Source organism: Falco biarmicus, chromosome 1 (genome assembly GCF_023638135.1).
Source record: "Falco biarmicus isolate bFalBia1 chromosome 1, bFalBia1.pri, whole genome shotgun sequence".
Lineage (NCBI taxonomy): Eukaryota > Metazoa > Chordata > Aves > Falconiformes > Falconidae > Falco > Falco biarmicus.
The window spans coordinates 122,846,150-122,863,974 of record NC_079288.1 but is presented as its reverse complement, the minus strand read 5'-3'; the positions used below and the strand labels follow the sequence as shown (position 1 = coordinate 122,863,974).

The following is a 17,825-nucleotide window of genomic DNA, read 5'->3' as shown; positions in this document are numbered from 1 at the left end:
TAGAAAAGAATTTCCTTGCTAGAAATATTCAAGACTTGGTTTGACAGGGTCCTGCATAACCTGCTCTGAGATCCTGCTTTCAGCAGAAGGTCGGACACCACGTGCCCCAGGGGTCCCTTTCCAGTCCCAGCTTGTCTGTGACTCTGTGAGGACCCTCCCTAACGAACAAGAACACATCATCTTAAAAGGGGCTAGGAGATGTTACAGAGCAACTTCCAAATTTTAGCTGGGTAGTCTGGAAAATCTTCCAAAATTCAAAGCAGACCGTGCTAAAAAAATATAAAAACAATCCCAAGTGAGCCCCAAAACCAAGAAACCTGCCGTGAGCCTCATAACCCTGCTGGCAAAGGACTGTAGCACTCGCCCCCCTACACGCACAGAGACACAATCTCCTCGGCGAAGACCAAACCTTGTGGCCTCTGGACCCAGAGGGCCACTGGAAGAGTAAACGCACGGCCAAATGAAACGGGCAGACCAGAAAGTTTACGTACCGTGATTTTAACCATTAAAGCCTCACTTCAAGTACTGCTTGGGGCTTCCACTTCTTCCCAACCCTAACCAAAGCCCTAACCATGTTTTCCCAGACCACTGGGCAGTGGGTTGGCAAGACAAAAGTGCAGGTTTCACATGGACTTGTGATGAAATTTGGAATGCGGCATCAGTTAGGGACACAGCAAAACCCTAAATCCTATTGTTTGCTTTCCCTTTCCAACAGCCAGTCAGCACATCTCCCTGATCCAGCTATTTTGGTGCGTGTTACTGCTCCTCAGCCCACCCGGCTCCGCTGTCTGTTGGGCTGGTACCAGAAAGGTAAGCACACCTTAAGGACACTCTTGTGTCCACACATTTCACACACCTGAATCAATCTGTGCAACTCCCCACGGCTTCAAAATCCGCCAGAGGGCAAGTGCTCTCAGTTTCTGCCCATGGCAGTGACAGCCCAAAGCACAGAGCACTTCGCCTAGGGCACAACCTCTCCGCCACCATCACGCAACCCTGCGAGCCACTGCACACCCTTAATCAGATACTCAACAGCTTCCCTCAAAGACCCAGAGGAATCGGGACTTGCCATCACATGGTAGACGTTGAAAGCCTTGGGGAATGTTTATTTGACTTCTGATTTGTTCCACTAATAAGCAGTTATCGCTTGAAACTCCACCAAAAAAAAAAAAGAGATTTTTCCAGACAAGGAAACTATGAGCAAGCCAAACAAGAGATCCAGGAGGAATGGGGCAAGCACAGCTGAGCCTGCACTGGGCAGGGGGGTGGACTTTCACAAGATCCCTTCCATGAGGTGATCGGCTCAAAGCCCGACCACGGAGTAACAGCAGAAGAGGTGCCCCAACTCCCAGCCCCTGCACGAGAGGCCACACTTGAGTACGCCACCTTCAAACCGTGGCTCCTCTTTCTGCCTGGAGCTACCCCAAGCACAGTGCCTCCATCCTGCTAGATGGAAGTTTCCTCCAGAAGTTTCCTCCAGAAACTGCTAAGGCGGCTCACGCTAATTGCTCGCTCCGAGAGGTCACATTCACCTATCCAACCCATGCCACCTGGGGCTTCTGAAAGATTAAAAAAAAAAAGAGAGACAAGCAAGGGGATTATTAAAAATTTAACTATATACCATATTTATTATCAATCCACAGGATAATCTGATTGCTACATGAGCTCATAAAAGCTATTTCACCTTTACAAAATTAAAAAAAAAAAATGTGCCACAAGGATGTAATAACTGCTGATAACCAAGGACTGAATCTTAAAATTATAAATTTGCTGTAGAAAAGATTAAAAAAAATTATATTCACTTTAGAATTTTACTTTGAATAAAATATTCCCCTGTATAAAAAATAAAAAAGCTTGCTCTGGTTAGAATTAGAGTATTTTTCTTCTTCTTTTTTTAAATCTGGGAATTTGCATAATATCTCTGTAATAGGTTTCTTTTTTTTTTTTTCCTATTGTACCACGCGGCATTCAAGCATAGCAGATTAGGAACAAACATGAGAAAAGCAGTCTTAAAATGTATGAAATCCACATGGGAAGTTTTAACTTCCTTTCCTTTCCTCTATTCTTTAAAGACACTTTAGCAAGAATAGCCTTGGAAAAGAATACAAGTGGGGAGGGACCTTCAATGTGCCATTAAGTAGAGCAAGGTAATAAAAGGCCTTTTGTAAGTGCTTTCTTAATAAGGTGCAGAAGCAGACTGCAACGTTGCTAGTACTGCACTATGTACAATATTCACAATAGATTTTTCTTTATTTAAAAATATTCCAGCTAGTTCACATTTTCTCTTCCATTCTGAGGCTTTCAGTTCCATCACAGCCTTGACAGCAAGCGCAGCAGCACCACTTCCCTTGTGGTCAGTTGGTCCTCTTCTGAAACACTGGAACCTGCGAGTGGGCCAAAGTTCTTGGGTTGTTTTCCTATGTAGCAACCTTGGAAATCCGCCTGGGTTCGGGTGTACATACTGACAGCTGGAGTCCTGAGTTAAAAACACTCCGGCGCTGGAGTCGGACACAGCAATGTTTTTTTTTTTTTTTATTGCCAAGGCTTTACCTTAGATTTGTCTCGTGTGCGTCAAGGGATGAACCTCTCCTAGAGAAACGTAAAATACAAACCCAAACAAAACAAAGCTAAAAAAAAACACACTGTCAAAGGCTTAGCAGCTCTTGACTCTTGACTGGGTGATGTCTGACGTTTTCTTGATGACGCTGGCCCGTGTCTCGCGGTCTGGCCGGCTGCTGCTTGTGGAGGCTGTGGACACTACTTGCGGCAGAGGGATGTCTGGGAAAGGGGGCCAGGAGCTATTGTAAGGCAGTGGGCAGCTTTCTTCTTTGATGGTGACTTGGAGGTCAGGCTTGTTGGCTACAAAAGTCGCCATGCTGGGAAGCATATGAGAAGTGTTCCTCATTCCCAGATTGCTGAGATACTGTTTGCCTTCAATGTTTTTCTTTTGCCAATGAAGTCGTCCCTAGAAAAGGTGGGGGGAAAAGGAGGGAAGTCTATATGAGCGAATGCGACTTTGCGAAGCACTCTGAGTAACGAGAGGAAGACAGAAGCACCCACAAATTCCACAGGAATTACCCTGCCTCCAAAAGCCTGAGCCTCTAGCTGCCGGCTTCGAATGTCTGCTCTCAGCCACTTCTCCCTTTCTAAAGTTACGTGCCTAAACCTTGGCGACTCTCCAGCACTCAAGAGGCTCTGCCCATTCTTCTGGTGCCAAATGAAGGCCTTATTCCCAGTACACTGGAGACAAATATGGACACAGACGACCAAGCACTCAAAGCTCCAAATGGAAGCGCCTCCTCCATTACCGGAGAGAGCATCCTCCCACCAACAGGCAGGCGCAGAGACCCAAGGCCTCCCGAACAGCACCATCCAAACTAACAACACACGTCAGGCTGCCAGGAGAACCACTGTCACTTGATGGCAGGGCCACCATCACAGGGAGAAGGTTCACCAAGGATAGATGAGCACCCAGTCCTTTCCCCACCATGCACGCCCCAATGGCATGTTCTGTCCAGGGAGGTTTGGGGGGTCATTATTGGCAACCTACATGCGGGCTCCACCCTAACCAAGGCACGAGACACAAAACCAAGAGGGTCTGCCATGCTGTTACACCACTGCACAACCTGCAGTTCTCCAAGGAGGAGGATTCAGAGGCCTTTCGGGGTGGGGGGGCACAGCAGACTTGAGATTTGCAAGAGGCCTCCTGGAAAAATGCAGCTGGAACACACAGCATCTGCCCTCAGTGAGCCTTCCCTGGCCTCTAAGTACTCACGGAGATCGGCAGGTCTGGTCATTTGATGGCAGCCCCAAAAGGCATGGCAAGTGCTGGTCTGGCATAGGTGCAGCTCACGAAATGTTCACGGGGTGGGTATTTTCTCCATGGACTCCTTTCACCCAGCAATACCCAACTGACTGCTTGGGAAAGTTTTTTGCCTCACATACCTCAAAGATTCAAGTTGTATTTCTATCACACATGTAAGCGTTTCCTCCAATTGTACGAATTCAGGTGCCATTTAAGGAAAACAAAGCAAGCGTGCTTTCAACCAAGATGAAATACTCACTACCCAGCAATGTCAATGCACAGTATTAACAAACTAGCTGGCACTGTTGATCCAGAACATCTTACAATGCAAATTAATCTCCTTGCAGTTTGGACAGGTGAGGAGGAAAGAACTTGTAGGGATATTCGGATATTCACTCTGCAACAATCATCCAAATGTCTCTCCCTTGAACCCTCCTGGTTTGTTTTTCTCCCCCAGCTATTATTAAAATGAATACTCCACTGGTAGACAGAGTTGCAAATGGAGAAGGGGGAAGAGTATCTCAGCACGTTGCTCTTCAGACCTTGCTCCAAAGCGTAAAAACCCAGCAAACACTTACCTCTGCATTTTCTTCATCACTTGGAACACTGTCGGTTGTTTCACTTTCTGTCAAACAAAACAAACAAAAGTGAAACTCGCGCTACTCAATCTACAGTAGCAAAATCCAGCTCAAAAGGCCTGATACACTACCAATAAGTGTTAAGTAAACAGAGTCAAGCCAAACCACCAGAAAACAATGAAGAAGCACGGACCCCCCACTGCAGCAACAGCAATCCGAGGGCTAGACAGCACAGCTGCACTGAACAACTGGGGTAAATTCACACGGTTATCACCGTTAACGTGGCTATGCCCTGGCAAAGACAGCAATGGAAAGGGAAGCGGCAGATCTGAGCTTCCTGGGCAGAGGGAACAGCCTCTTGCAAGCGGGGGATGCCCCCACTCCTTTGCCCTCTCTTGGCAGGTCCAGGCCTGGCAAAGGACAAAGTTCTGTCCAAATTCTTATTTTTTATTCTCCCTGCAAAACCAGCAACAACTCCACCGAAGAGGAGGTAAGTGTGTTTCTGTTTCAAGAACTGTTATCTCAGCCTGCTGCCTCAGGGGCTTGTTCTCACTTCTGGCACTTCATTACTGTTGTGATACTTTGCTCTCGTTTTGCTTTTGCCACTCATGCCCAGCCTCCACCCTAGCCTATTTCTCAACCCTTCACCCACCACTTGAGCAAGTAGAAACGCTACTACCTTCAGCCCCACCACCTCCCCCTGCCACATACAGCCTCCCTCACCCTCGTCACTTCAACCAGAGTGCAAACACAGGGCCACAGCTCCAACAGGATGGCCATCCTCCTGCAGCTGCATCACTCCCCTGCAGAAATCCAGAAGTTTTGCCTGTATTTTCAAGCCCACGTGGGTCTGGACACAGGTCTCCCGGTGTTCGAGGGTCAGGTTCCTGGCCCATGGGCTGGTTGAGAGTGCTGTGCCCCAGATACATCTGAGACAGGGCACAAACCCCTCTTTTCAGAACCAGTCTGCAGCGATGGCTGCTGCCTCTGGCACAGCCGCCCAGTGCACAGACCCTCATCCAGAAAAGCGGAGGCCTGGATTGCAGGTTCCCCTTCAGCTCATGGGGTTTTGAACCACTGCGTCCTGCTTCCTGGGAGGAAAACCCTAAGAGCATTTGGAAGAGGTCTTTCTCCAACCCCTCCCCACCGGGGCTGTGCACATAGGACTCATCCATGCCCTAAGCCAAGGGGAACAAAGAAATTACAAGGTTGAAAGAATGATGTGATGAGTTACTGTAGCAGGCAAGGGAGCTCTCAAGTCCCATTCTCCACTCTCTGCTCTGTTACCCATTTTTTAGCCCATGCAGACTGCCTCGCACACGCCCTGCACCCCCTGTGACCATAAACCGTGATCCTGCCTTCACAGGGAGCAACCTCGTGCTGTGCACTGGACATAAGATGAGTGCTAAGGGTGCATGGACTGTGCCTCATGGATCATGCTCCTGCACGTGTTCAGAGAGACTGGCAGCTCCTTGCCTTTCTTTCAAGGCTCAGCTAAGCATCAGGTCTAGGCAGAGCGCTGTAAACCAATGGTTTGAATTGCTCTCTCACACCCCAGGATCTAAACTGCACCCAACGTTCTTCTGAAGCAAGGAAGCAGGTAGATGAGCTGCTCCAGACCACTACTTCCAAAGCCAGCAGCTCCCCTGCACCAGTCTGCCTCCGTGTGCAGTACGCAGAGGAGCAGTCTGAAACGTTAAATCTAACTGCAAAGCCCTGTGAAGTTAACACTCTGCAGGGCTTCCCATTCACCGGCCCAGGTAAAGAGAGATGCACCAACGTAATCAAGCTGGCTAATTAAGCCATACTTGCAAAGAGGAGAGGCAGAAATTAGTCTGTGCAAAGGAGAAATGGCCCTGGAGGTAGAATCAATAGGAGGAATCCAGATAGAGACAAGAAACAGATATTCCTTGACATGAAGAAACATGTGGCAACAAAAAAAGAATGATGCAGCTGAAAAGGAATCCATCCTTGGTGTTTATACATAACAAAATGCTGAGCAAGAGATAGCACTATAGTTAGCAAAGCCAGGAAAGCTAGCCACTCAGGCATGGAAAGTTAGAGAGGTTATTTCAATCAAGAAGGTTATTTGAATCACTGTCAAACACAAGAGGAGGCTGACAACAGCCTTGGTACCGAAAAAAAAAAAAAAAAAAAGGATTTCATAGATGTCAGTGGAAATATGAGAAAACTCACAAAGGCCACTCACATCATTTGCCTGAGTAACCTCAGAAAGGAACTAGAGGTGTTTTTGAAATAAAACAGATTTATGTAGGACAGCTGATACCTTCAGGCTACATTTTGTTTTTGTTACAGAAAAACTAAACTAACTGTTCCTGCACAGCTGCTACGGTCGTATTCTTTCCTGCCATTCAGTGAGTGGTAGCACCTGACAGAGCTGACAGCTCTACCCAGCAAACCCATGAGCACCGAGCCAGGGCTCCTGTGGTTCTCCCTGTACAGGCCTGCGTGGAGCAAGGCAAAGGCACGATTAGTCACAAGAATGTCCTACAAGTTTCAGGGTTCTAACAAAACACAGACCCCTGTCCTCACTCCTGCCTCAAGGGCAAATCCATGCTTTAAAAAAAAAAAAACCCACACAAAAAAACCCCAAAAAAAGAGGTTCATAGAACAATTTGGGCTAGAAGGAACCTCAGGAGGTCTACAGCCCAACCTCGTGCTCAAAGCCAGGCCAGCTACAGGACTTCATCAGGTTACTCAGGGTCTGAGTCAGGTCTTGAAAACATTTGAGGATGGAGACAGTGAAAGGTTTCTGGGCACCCTGCTCCACTGCCTGACTGTCCTTGTGGTGCAAAAGGTGACATGTTTTTCTTATATCCAGCTGGACCAAGTTCTCTTGTTTCAATTTGTGCCCACGGTTACCCATCCTCCTGCCACACACCACTGTGAAGAGCCTGGCTCTGCCTTCCCAGTAACATCCCTGCATGTAGGGGCAGGCTGCTGTAAGGTCCTCCAAACCATCTCTTCTCCAGGCTGAACAAGCCCCAGTCCCTCAGTATCTCCTCACAGAGTGAGACCTCCAGCCCTTGATCATCCTGGTAGCCCTTCCCTGCGCTTGGCTCCCATCTGTTTGCATCTTTCTTGGACTGAGGGAACTCAGAAGACTGGACCCAACACTCCAGAAGTAGTATAACTAGTGCTGAGAAGAGGGGGATAATCACCTCCCTAGACCTACTGGCCATGCTCCTGAAAGCCTTCTCTGCGCCCAGGGTGCTCTGCTGTCTCATGTTCAGCTGACTGCCCACCCACCTTTCTGCAGAGCTGCTCCCCGTCCCACCAGCCCCAGCTTCCAACGCTGCAAGGGGCTCCTCTTTCCCAGGCACAGGGCTTGGCATCTGTATTCGCCGAATTTTTTTTAAGGTTCCTGCTGGCCCATTCCTGCAGCCTCTCCAGGCGTCTCTGGACGGTGCCCTGCCCTCAAGCAGATCAGCTGGTGTCCCCCACCTCGTGTCACCTGTATACTTTGCGACCGCGGATTCCAAAACTTCTGCTCATTGGCACATTAAATAGGACTTGTCCCAGGACAGGCCCTTGCAGTACTCCACTTCTTGCTGACCTCTAGCTAAAGTAACCACGATCATCAAGAGCTTCCTTGGGATGCATTCAAAGGCCTGTCAGTGGCATGAAATCATCTCTGCGTCATCTGAGTTATGGACTAGCAGGTCCCGGTTTAAGTTAAGACAGGTGAAGGCCACCAGGATACTAAGACAACATAAGGGGGTAGCAGAAGTACTTCAGTCATGCCTTATTTCCTTATGCAGGCTTGTTGCACTGACTTTAAGGGAGGTAGCTCATGAATTGCTCGTGTCAGAGCGGTTCTCCCGTCACCAGACCACCCCTTTGTACTGTCCTAGCCCAAGCAACCACCATGACTTCCAGACCAAGACAGTGACTTTTGTTTGCGTTCCAACAACTTAGATCCTGTAGCTGAGGCTTTAAAGAAAGCATCATTGTCATGTTCACATAGATGGGAAAAGTTTTGCAAGAAGCATTTGGAAAGAGGACCAATGTTTCAAAGGTCCCATCTCCCAGCTGCTAATAAGTTAAAGCACCCTCGTCCCCCTGCCTTATGCTTTGCAAAACCCTTCTAAATGCTTTGGCCGTTACAGACCAAACACGGTGGAAAGCATCATCGTTTATCAACATCTGTGAGACTAACGCTGGAGGCTATTCAAATGAACATCATGCTATTCACCCAGACCCAAAGATAAAATTTACTAAATACGTATTTTATAAAAACGTGTGTGTCTGGAAGTAATTTCAGTCTAATGAGTCAAAGACAAAACCATGTTTAAAATAATAAATTGCTTGGGGATCAACTAATACCTCAGTTTGCCTAAAAAGATGACATTTGTGTTTCTACCCAGTCTCCTGAGGCTTGCAAGTCAGCAACATGTTAAAAAAGGAAGGACAGGTTGGATCTGAAACTTTTTCTACTTTCAAATGTGGCTTTGCCCTGCTTCCTACAGAAATAAGGCTTACCTAGTTGCAGCGAGCATACAGTGTGCCCACATCTGCATTTGCGTCTTTTCTCCTTAACGACTTCTGACCATATTGTCAGACTTGAATATTCAAGGGATAAATGAGTGCAAAGACTCTTAACTTCCTACCAGTTTTACAAAAATAAGCGGCCAGAGAAAAAAGCGAAACCATTAGCACCCTGACTTGGGGAAAAGCTTGTTATCTCGCCCGTTCTGGATATCAGAGAATCCAGACGGAAGGCACACATTGGCAGCCAGATGTCTGCAGCTCTGCTGCTTGCAGGACCACTTGTTACCGGTTACTACATGGCTGTTCTCGTCTGCAGGCTATTTGTTAACTCCCCCAGGGCTCTCAGCTTCACGTCTGCATTCTATACCGTTAGTGCAGCCCCTGGCACTCCGTGCCCACTGTGCTAGGCACTGAGGAAACATAGCAGAGACCTTTTATCTTTACTAAGTCAGAGGGCAAGGACAACACACCGTGTTTCAGAGGTGTATTGTACCACTGAAAAAGCCCCTCCAACAAAAGATGAAAAGACTTCTCCGCGTTACATCTAAAGAGGTTCTTTTTCCACTAGTCACAGGCTAAAATCTGCGGCTTACATTTCCAACCTCGGATCTGCCAAGTTGTTTCCCAAGGTGAAATGAATGGAGGACTGCAAGTTTTTGAGTTTCATTAAAAACGCAGAAGGCAGCCAAACAGTCATTTCTGGATCGTTGCCAGCTACCCTGTAAGAGTCCCCTTTCCCCCACTGCCTTCCAAACTTTCCCCAAAAAAATGAGTGTGAAGAAATGCCAGGATACTTACCTGCATAGGACGAGACAGGGGAGATCTGTAGGGGGTACAGCTGGCTCATGTTGAGGGGCTGCTCATCACTTTCTGTTGTCACCTCCACTACCTGGCAAACATCAGGCGGGTTGGCAACTATCACCTGCTCCTCGCTGCTGCCGTCAAGGTGCGGCTGTCCTACAACTTGGGGTTAGAAATAAAGAATGGATTACTCGTAACACCTCAAGCCCACTGGGTCTCTGAAAGCCTGTCCTTGGAGGCTGCTCCAGTACTATCTTGGCACTTTCTTCCATGCCCACCACCTGCTTTCAATGGGACTTCGAAAGGAAACCTGTGCAATTTATTTAGTTTCCATCACCTTCAGAGATGTTTTTTCCCCCACTTGTGATGACTGAAAATGCCCACCTCTCCCCTGGCTCTCACACGTAACATCCTTGAGCCCTCCTTGACACACCACCTGTCCAAAGGCTTTCCCAGGCAAGACTACGGCTACACTCCTCCTCCACCCAGAAACATGGTCTCACCAGGACATATGTACCACAGTGATCTCTCCTAACCTGGGAAAGCGTCCTCACCGAGCAAGCTACCAACATTCCCCAGCCTCTGGATGCTCTCATGTAAATTATGCACCAGAAGACCAGAACTGGCATGCAAAAATACGGCCACGTCATAAATATGGTCATGTAAAACATGGTGGGACTCTTGATGTATACATGACATGAATTTGTGAAAATTACTTCTCCAGTTAGACGTTTATTCTCACTGATCCTTGCAATGCCAGTGATGGTATGCTGAAAAACAAGAGTTGCACCTGTAGTCCGGAACTCCCGTGGTCTGTGACAGAAAGCTACAGTCTGGCTCGTTATTACCAGAGGGTTTTCCTATTCCCCCAGGTACGTGATATTTAATGCCAAAGGAACATTATTTATTTCTACAAAACGAAGGCACCATGGATGCTCTGCCAGTGTCCTGAAATGCTTTGCAGACATCTGTGCTACACAACACCCTTCTGAAACAGGGCAATAAAACGAGGTACCACGAAGCTACTGAGCAAAACAAAAGTATGGTGAAAGCCAGAATCTCACTTCTCGGAGCTGCTTTAGACAAATCCCTCTGTCCTGTACAACTCCCCGGTCGATCTCGGCAGTATGAACACATGACAACTGCATTAATCCAGCGTGAAGCTGAAAGCCACTAGCTAGATCAGAAGAGCACATGGGGTTAGAGCCATCTCAGAAGCATGGCTAACCTGAATCCACAGATGTCCAAGAGAAAGGGAAGGACTATAGATATTCTTTCACTGGAACATAAAGCTTCAAAAGGAACGATCTTCATACAGACAAATTCTGTACAAACGTGGGGCTGTGTTCTTAGAAATTCAGACAGCACATTTTCTAGACCCATCATGGGAAAAACATGTAGGCAATGAAACACAGTAGATCTTGAAATTCTTCTGTTAAGAGACTTAAGTACTCTGATTATTAATTTTTAAAAAAGCAAAAGATAGTATCTATTCCTGAACGAACGAAGATAAATATATATGAATGCACATGTATATACACACAATCCATTCCTGCCTTCTGTGTTCAGACAAGGCTAGAACAGGACTTTTTGAAAAAGAAAAGCGATGGGTTTTTCTCCCAGTTCCCTGCGTATCATTTTGCTTTGTGAAGTGCCAGGTAATCACTGGAAAATCCCCCAAACCTAGATGTGTATTTTATGAGACAATTCCCAGCATAAAGAAAATTACATACATACTGGATAGTTTGGGGTTTTTTTCTGAGTTGAATCACTACAATTACTACGATTTTGTTCCAGATATTTAACCTCCATTGTGTTTCACCTTTCCTGGTTGTGAAACAACCAACTTTTTACTGAGTGGAGTACGGGAGGCAAGAGCACACGCACACAGAGTTAATTTTTATCTGGGAGAAACCAACATTGTGCAACCTTGTCAGTGTATGAGCAGGCCATCTGCACTGTTTTATCTTTCTCCTCAATACCTGATGAATTCTTACCCACCCCTGAGAGAGAACTTGCACAGCAAAAATTACTGCTCTCTTGGGCAAGATGCCACAAGTTCCCGTGAGCTGCATGTATGTCAGAAACACTGCAGGTGCTGTCTGTCTTTCAACCGCTCCAGCTGACTTCCCTCCTTTCTGCAGAGCAGATCTATTTCGCCCTTTTCCCCCTGTTTACATTAAAATCCTGCTTGCAGTCCTAAATAAGGATTTCTCTTTCCAGTCTGGATAAGCAGCACGCTTCACGAGCCATTAATTAAACACCACTGGATGAAGTTACCCACCCAAGCCTTGCTGTCCTACCTCTGAAAATGGGTTCTGAGTCCACAGAAAAATGAAAGCCCTTAAGGTGCAAATTCAGTTCTGTCCCTCTGAACTTCTTGCTCGATTTCCACAGCGGACCTTTGACCATTCTTAGATGTTGCCACTATGGGTCCTGTCCTGTGAATTACTGAGGTCTAAGGTGCAACACGCCTTCATCATAAAATCAAACAGGCGTTCAGGATAACACTGTACTGTAGAGAACTGAGACGTCTGCAGCAAAATAACTCTCTCTGATGTTAGTGGATTTTGGGGAACACCAAGTACATTCCAAAGACTGCTGTTAATAGATCTCTATTTGACTTTAAGACTGCAAAATAAAGCAAAGGTGTATAAAGCTTCTTCCCTGGAACTGCATATTGGCCTTGGGGTGTTTCAGATTTGGTTATGAGTCAGTCAGTAAATAGGAAGCACTGACAGCACTGCAGTGCTATGCCTTCAAGTTATAAAACTCTCTGTAACCATAGGAGCATCAATCACGTTCTGACACTCTTACAAAGCAAAACTTGATTAAATGAACGGCCATAGAGAAGAAAACTACTCACAAGGTCCTCAGCCACAGAAGTACTTGAGGGGGAAAGACTATGCAAAGCCCTGCAGCCTAAGAAATGGGGATGGAAAACACTCACTGCACACAATTTCTGCCGTCTCTCCAAGCAGAAGACCAACACACCTTTCAAAGACTTGTCACATACAAAAGTATAATTCCAGACAAAATGGTATATGGGTCGCATTTCTAGGAGCCCTCGCTGCAATGACAACCTCAGCCAAAAAAGAGCTGTCAAAACCCAGCCCAATTATTCCACTGAGAACCAATTATTCATGTGCTGAGATGACAGCTAATTCTTAATATACCAGTTTCTAAATGCAGTCTTTGCAGGTCCTTGTTAGCTCAGTGATGTTAAGAACTAACTTTGCTACTGAGACACCAGTAAAAAGAATCAAGTTCCTCCATTTCATCTGCAGGTTTGAAGTCCCAAGTAAAACAGTATGCTACATCAGCCTCTGCTTTGAGCAATGGGAAACTGTCATCCGGCTGCAGTTTAACTCCCACATCACACTGGCTACAGTCTCTTCATAGCTGAGGACTACCCTGTGGAGTAAGTTCATGTCAGGAAAAGCCACCTGGGCACGTCTGCAAGTGCTTTACTCTCAGGGGAACCACCACACCGCCACAGTGCTGCTCACTGTCTCTGCAAGGTGGTGGGGCTGACCTGCAACCAGGACCTCATGTGGCTTCGGCTAGTGAAAAATGGGTTGACCTGCCTGCAACCGTGGTGTTGTCCAAAGCACAGAATGATGATGGAAAGCTGAGTTTGACACAGTCAAAAGGTTTTCGAAGTCACCTGTACGCTTAGCATATAAGAAAAGCATAGGAGTACTTACCTACAAAGTTCACTGTACTGTCAACTTCATTTTTTATACTGGAGGACAGGAAATAGTCAGAAGTGACATCATTTAGCCCATTAATTCCAAAAGATGATTCAACTGGCTCTTGCTAGAATGAAAACAGTACAGTTGGGTCAGGTTTGATTTATTTCAGGAGGCTGGACTCAGTTCATCTTTTTGTTCTGAGATGGTAACAAATTGTATCACTTCTGCCTGCCGTATACTCCCTGCTCTCTGCTAGACACGGTCTTGGAACTGAATACTTTGAACAAGTATTTTGGTTCTCTGAGAAGAAGCCAGTCTACTCCATTTCCAAACCTGCTTTGAAATGAAAGCTATTTTTTTATTTTCCATTTAGAGTGAGACTTCAGAGAGCGAGAAATTAGTGTGCTATTTACTACAGGAGATTAACATTTGGAACAAACAAGGAAGAAACCTTGCTTTAGAACGGTAGTCTACTTAATATTCACCCTCATTGCCTTCCAAACACGCTGTATCTCTTAGCATGCTCTGAAAGGAAGCCTTAGCTTCTGTACAGCAATTACTAAAATCTAGCTTTAATTTTTCTCTGCAGCAAGCCCCAAACCAAACCGAAGTGTTTACACTACATACAGATTTTTAGATCACATCATAAACATTACCACAGGGCAAGAGCTTTGGGAAAACACCACCCGTTCTACGTAGACTGGCCTTCCACAAGATACACCTCTGTAGGTCTGGCACACTCAAGTGGGAATCTAAAAACCTCCCTTCAGAATAGACACCAAAAAGTTTAATTCCGTAAGCTCAGGATTTCTTTAAAAAAAGCTATAAACACATTTAAAGGATTATCGACAGGTCCAGCCTCCTCCCTGGTACTGGCTCCCTTACAGGGTTATTATCAGTTACAAAGTCTAAAGTCCTCTGCTCTTACTCCGGGCTGGCCGTGCCAGCCCTGCAAGGCAAGTTCTACCTCACCGCTAACCAGAGACATCTGCAGCAAAGAGGTGCAAAAGCTCATTTTCACTGCTCTAAAGCATTTTGGCAAGGGCAGGGTAAAGGTAAGCCTCAAGACTTGTGGGGCCAGCCCTTCACGGTACAAACTGAACGAACTGTTATCACGGAGACAAAAAACTGGGGACAGTGCAACAGGTCCTTTCCAGGATCCCACACGCTGTATCGTGACCCTCTTAAAAAGAGCTGTCACTTTGACACAAGCCTGCACCTTCCCAGCCATTAAGCAAAACAGACACGCACCCTGCTCCCAAGGCCCCTCTGCCCATCAGAAGGGTGCAAAGTTAATGTTAACGGCAATTAGGTCTTTGATGAGCTGCACGGGTTGTTTCAACCCGGAGGTCGAAGACCTGGAGAGCCAAAAAAGATAAAATTAGCTGCTGCTGATCCACTGAGGATCATGACTGCAGAGACAGGTTAGGGCTGTACACCGAAGCCCTGAGCCCCTGGTGCTGCTCAATGCCCCAGCAAACACTGCAGTCCTCGTGGGACCGCTGCACACGCAGCACCTCGCTCAGCTTTACTGAGGCTTTGGTACAGAGAAGCTCCTTCTCAAGCTGCAGAAACAAACACGCATCTGGGAACTTGGGTGATGGTGCCAGACCCGCAAAGGGACTCAGACACTGGCGCAGCTGGTGTTAAATCACCTAAATCTTCAGTCCAGACATCTAGCCAACGCTAAATGCAAGGTGTCACTTAGATTTTTAAAAAGTCTCAACAGGGAGCTGCATGCACAGTCAAAAGGATACATTTAGCATAATGTAGAAATGAAGCCTCAGGCAGGCAGTTCAATCCTTTGCTTCAAAGGAAAAAGCCCATTTTTATTTGGGCTACTCAGACACTTACGGCTTATTCCCATTGCTGAGAACTCTTTTTTGTAGTGGAAAGACCCTGTTTGCCCAAAAGTCCAGTAGTAGGAGACCTACCTGCAAGATGGAAGGCCTGCTCACAGCCTCCCCTTGCCTAACATGGAGCAGGGATTTGCTGAAGTCTCCCAAATCCACCGGGACAAGCAGTGAGCGCCCTGAGTAACCTGCTCAAGCTCAGCAAGGTCTGGCAGGGCTCTTCACCCCCACCCACGGTGGGCGCCCACAGGGTCCAGCAGTGGCAACGGCGGGCAGCTCAATGTGAGACTCCTGCTGTGCTGAAATCCCCTCGCAGACCTGCACTTGGGTCCACAGCTTCTCCCTCTGCTGCTGTCACCCCAATGCAGCTACCAGGCAGATCACGGAGCAGCCTCCCACTCACCTCCACTAAAGAGAAATTTTCAGGCTAACTGCGAGGCACTGAATGCAAACCATGCAACTCAGATCCCAGGAATTCTCATCGCCGAGCAAAGCAATTATAAGCAGCTTTCAGTGCCAAGAAATGTGCATTTGCATTAATTCATCCACCACCCTTCTCTGCTATTATAGCCTTCAACATTCAATAGTCAGTCTAACAGCAGCAGAGCATGGAAGGAGCATCTGTTTTAAAATCTAGGAATACCTGGAGGACAGCCCATCTACACATTTGTCAGAATAAGGGGGGACAGACAGGAATATTGCCTGGCTCCAGCTCAAAGCCTACAAGAGCTAAGTGGCCATACCATAGCTGGTGGCTGGTGAGCACAGAATGCTCGTAGCAGGGACGCTGGTAGGTGTATGTGCTGGAGGCACAGACAGCTCAGCCCACTGCTCCTGCCTCACCTGGCCTAACGCTTCTGTGCAGCTCAGGGCCACCGAGCTGGAGGAAAGTTTGTCCCAAAAGCTGCAAGCATCACCCCACCAGCACCTACTCCCAATGTACTCATCTGCCAGGCATCACCGGGACTCCCTCAGCAACAACTATTTGTGAGATTAATCTTAATGGAGAGGCCAAGATTGTTCAAGCGCCTCTCCAGCCTTCCAGGCATTCAATATATTGACTAAAAGAAAGATTATGAAGTAGGGGAATGGCCAAGCGCTGCCACCAGCTTGGCAGGCATAAGATGCTGCTCTGCTCTGACCAAAGGAGGTCACTGGTTCCCTCTGAACACTGGCTACCGTCAGAGTCACGTTATAACAAGCACACTGGCTGCACGATCCAGATAGGATGATTAAAAAGTGGTTCCTTTAAGACAATTCGAAAATCACAGTGCTCTGATACGCAACTCCACACGTCACAACCGCCAGGACAGCGTCTGCCCACCAAACCCCATTTCAGTGGAGCTCTCCCAGGCCTCTGGGCTCACGTGGCCCAGAGCATCTCCTGGCCAGCGGGTGCAGCACCTGCGCCCAGGCGTGGGTGGCTCAGCCCTTCACCAGTGAGCAGCAGGGGACCGAGCTGCCCTTCTGCTGCAGGCATGGCTGATACCTGCAACCCAAGAACATCAACTTTACTGAAGGCTGCAAGTCAGAAACCTTGGCAATTTGTGAAAAAAATCAAAGGCAGACCAAATCCTGCCAGTGTGAGCTGACCACCTTGCAGAGGCTCTTGGCAAAAGCTAGGTAAAACCATGCCTTGCACGGAAAGCTAACGTCAGCCTGGGTCTGTGCTCTGAACAAGCAGAAATCTCAGGCAGCGATGGAGGAGTTTCACAACTCAGGTCTTGTAACTGACAAAAGGTGCAGCTCTGACAGAACTTGTCCCCCTTGCCTAAACGAAAATGAATTTCCAACGTCTTACTCACAGAACTGCTCCAAAAAGTAGCTCTATTGTTCAGAAGCATTCCTTCCATAATTACTGCATTTCTACTTACACAGACAAACAAATGGCAAATGTATTGCCGAGGCTGCCAGTTTTCCAACCTCCAGGCATTGTAACACAAGGGCTGTGTCAACTGGTGACGTCAGTCACAGCTCTAACAGCCTTCACGTTTTCAAAAAAGAAACCAAACATCCCATGTAACTGTAGCTACTTAACCAAACCACAAGCATGAGAGATCTGCAAACAGCCACCACAATATACTATTGGGGCTATTACAAAAATTTGCAACAGATTGTTTTCACAAGCTCTTGCACTATTAAACACCCACTTCTTACCTTAATTTGTTTCAATTTGTCATCCTTCTCGGATTTCGTTTTTTTTCCTGCAACAATAAGAAGGAAGATTTCTTAAAGTCCTGCGTGCCACAAGTTATCCTTTTACACTTTCTATAATCAATCACCAACAAACAGCCCCAGGACATGCCTCAAAATGGCAGCACCTCCTAGGAAAGGAAGAACGCATTTTGCTTAATTTTAAACTCCCCTTATGGCCTGGGCAGTCAAAAATTCACCTTGTGTTTCATTTTTTAAAGGGCTACAAAAAAGAACCACAATGGGACTGAGTAAAGCAACTGCAGTCAAAAAATTAAGGTGAAAAACATGGAAGAGTGACAAACTAAGGAACAAGGCCTGTTAAAAAAAGAAGCAAGGGGGAGGAAAATACTCTTAAAGGAGAAAAAAAACCAAATTTATCACTTTT

At 46.8% G+C, this 17,825-nt stretch overlaps 1 protein-coding gene across 6 annotated transcripts in view; it reads right to left on the bottom strand.

Moving 5' to 3' along the window:
• Positions 1-1,598: 1,598 nt before the first annotated feature.
• IRF2 (interferon regulatory factor 2) overlaps positions 1,599-17,825 on the bottom strand; it is a 43,233-nt gene continuing 27,006 nt past the window's right edge. For all 6 annotated transcript variants that reach the window (XM_056326326.1, XM_056326330.1, XM_056326328.1 and 3 more), the window contains 5 exons: positions 17,402-17,448; positions 13,404-13,515; positions 9,694-9,858; positions 4,384-4,430; positions 1,599-2,965 (listed from right to left, as the gene is read on the bottom strand). In XM_056326326.1, coding sequence (XP_056182301.1) covers positions 2,654-2,965; positions 4,384-4,430; positions 9,694-9,858; positions 13,404-13,515; positions 17,402-17,448 — 683 coding nt within the window. In that variant the 3' untranslated portion in view covers positions 1,599-2,653. The remainder of the gene's footprint in view (positions 2,966-4,383; positions 4,431-9,693; positions 9,859-13,403; positions 13,516-17,401; positions 17,449-17,825) is intronic.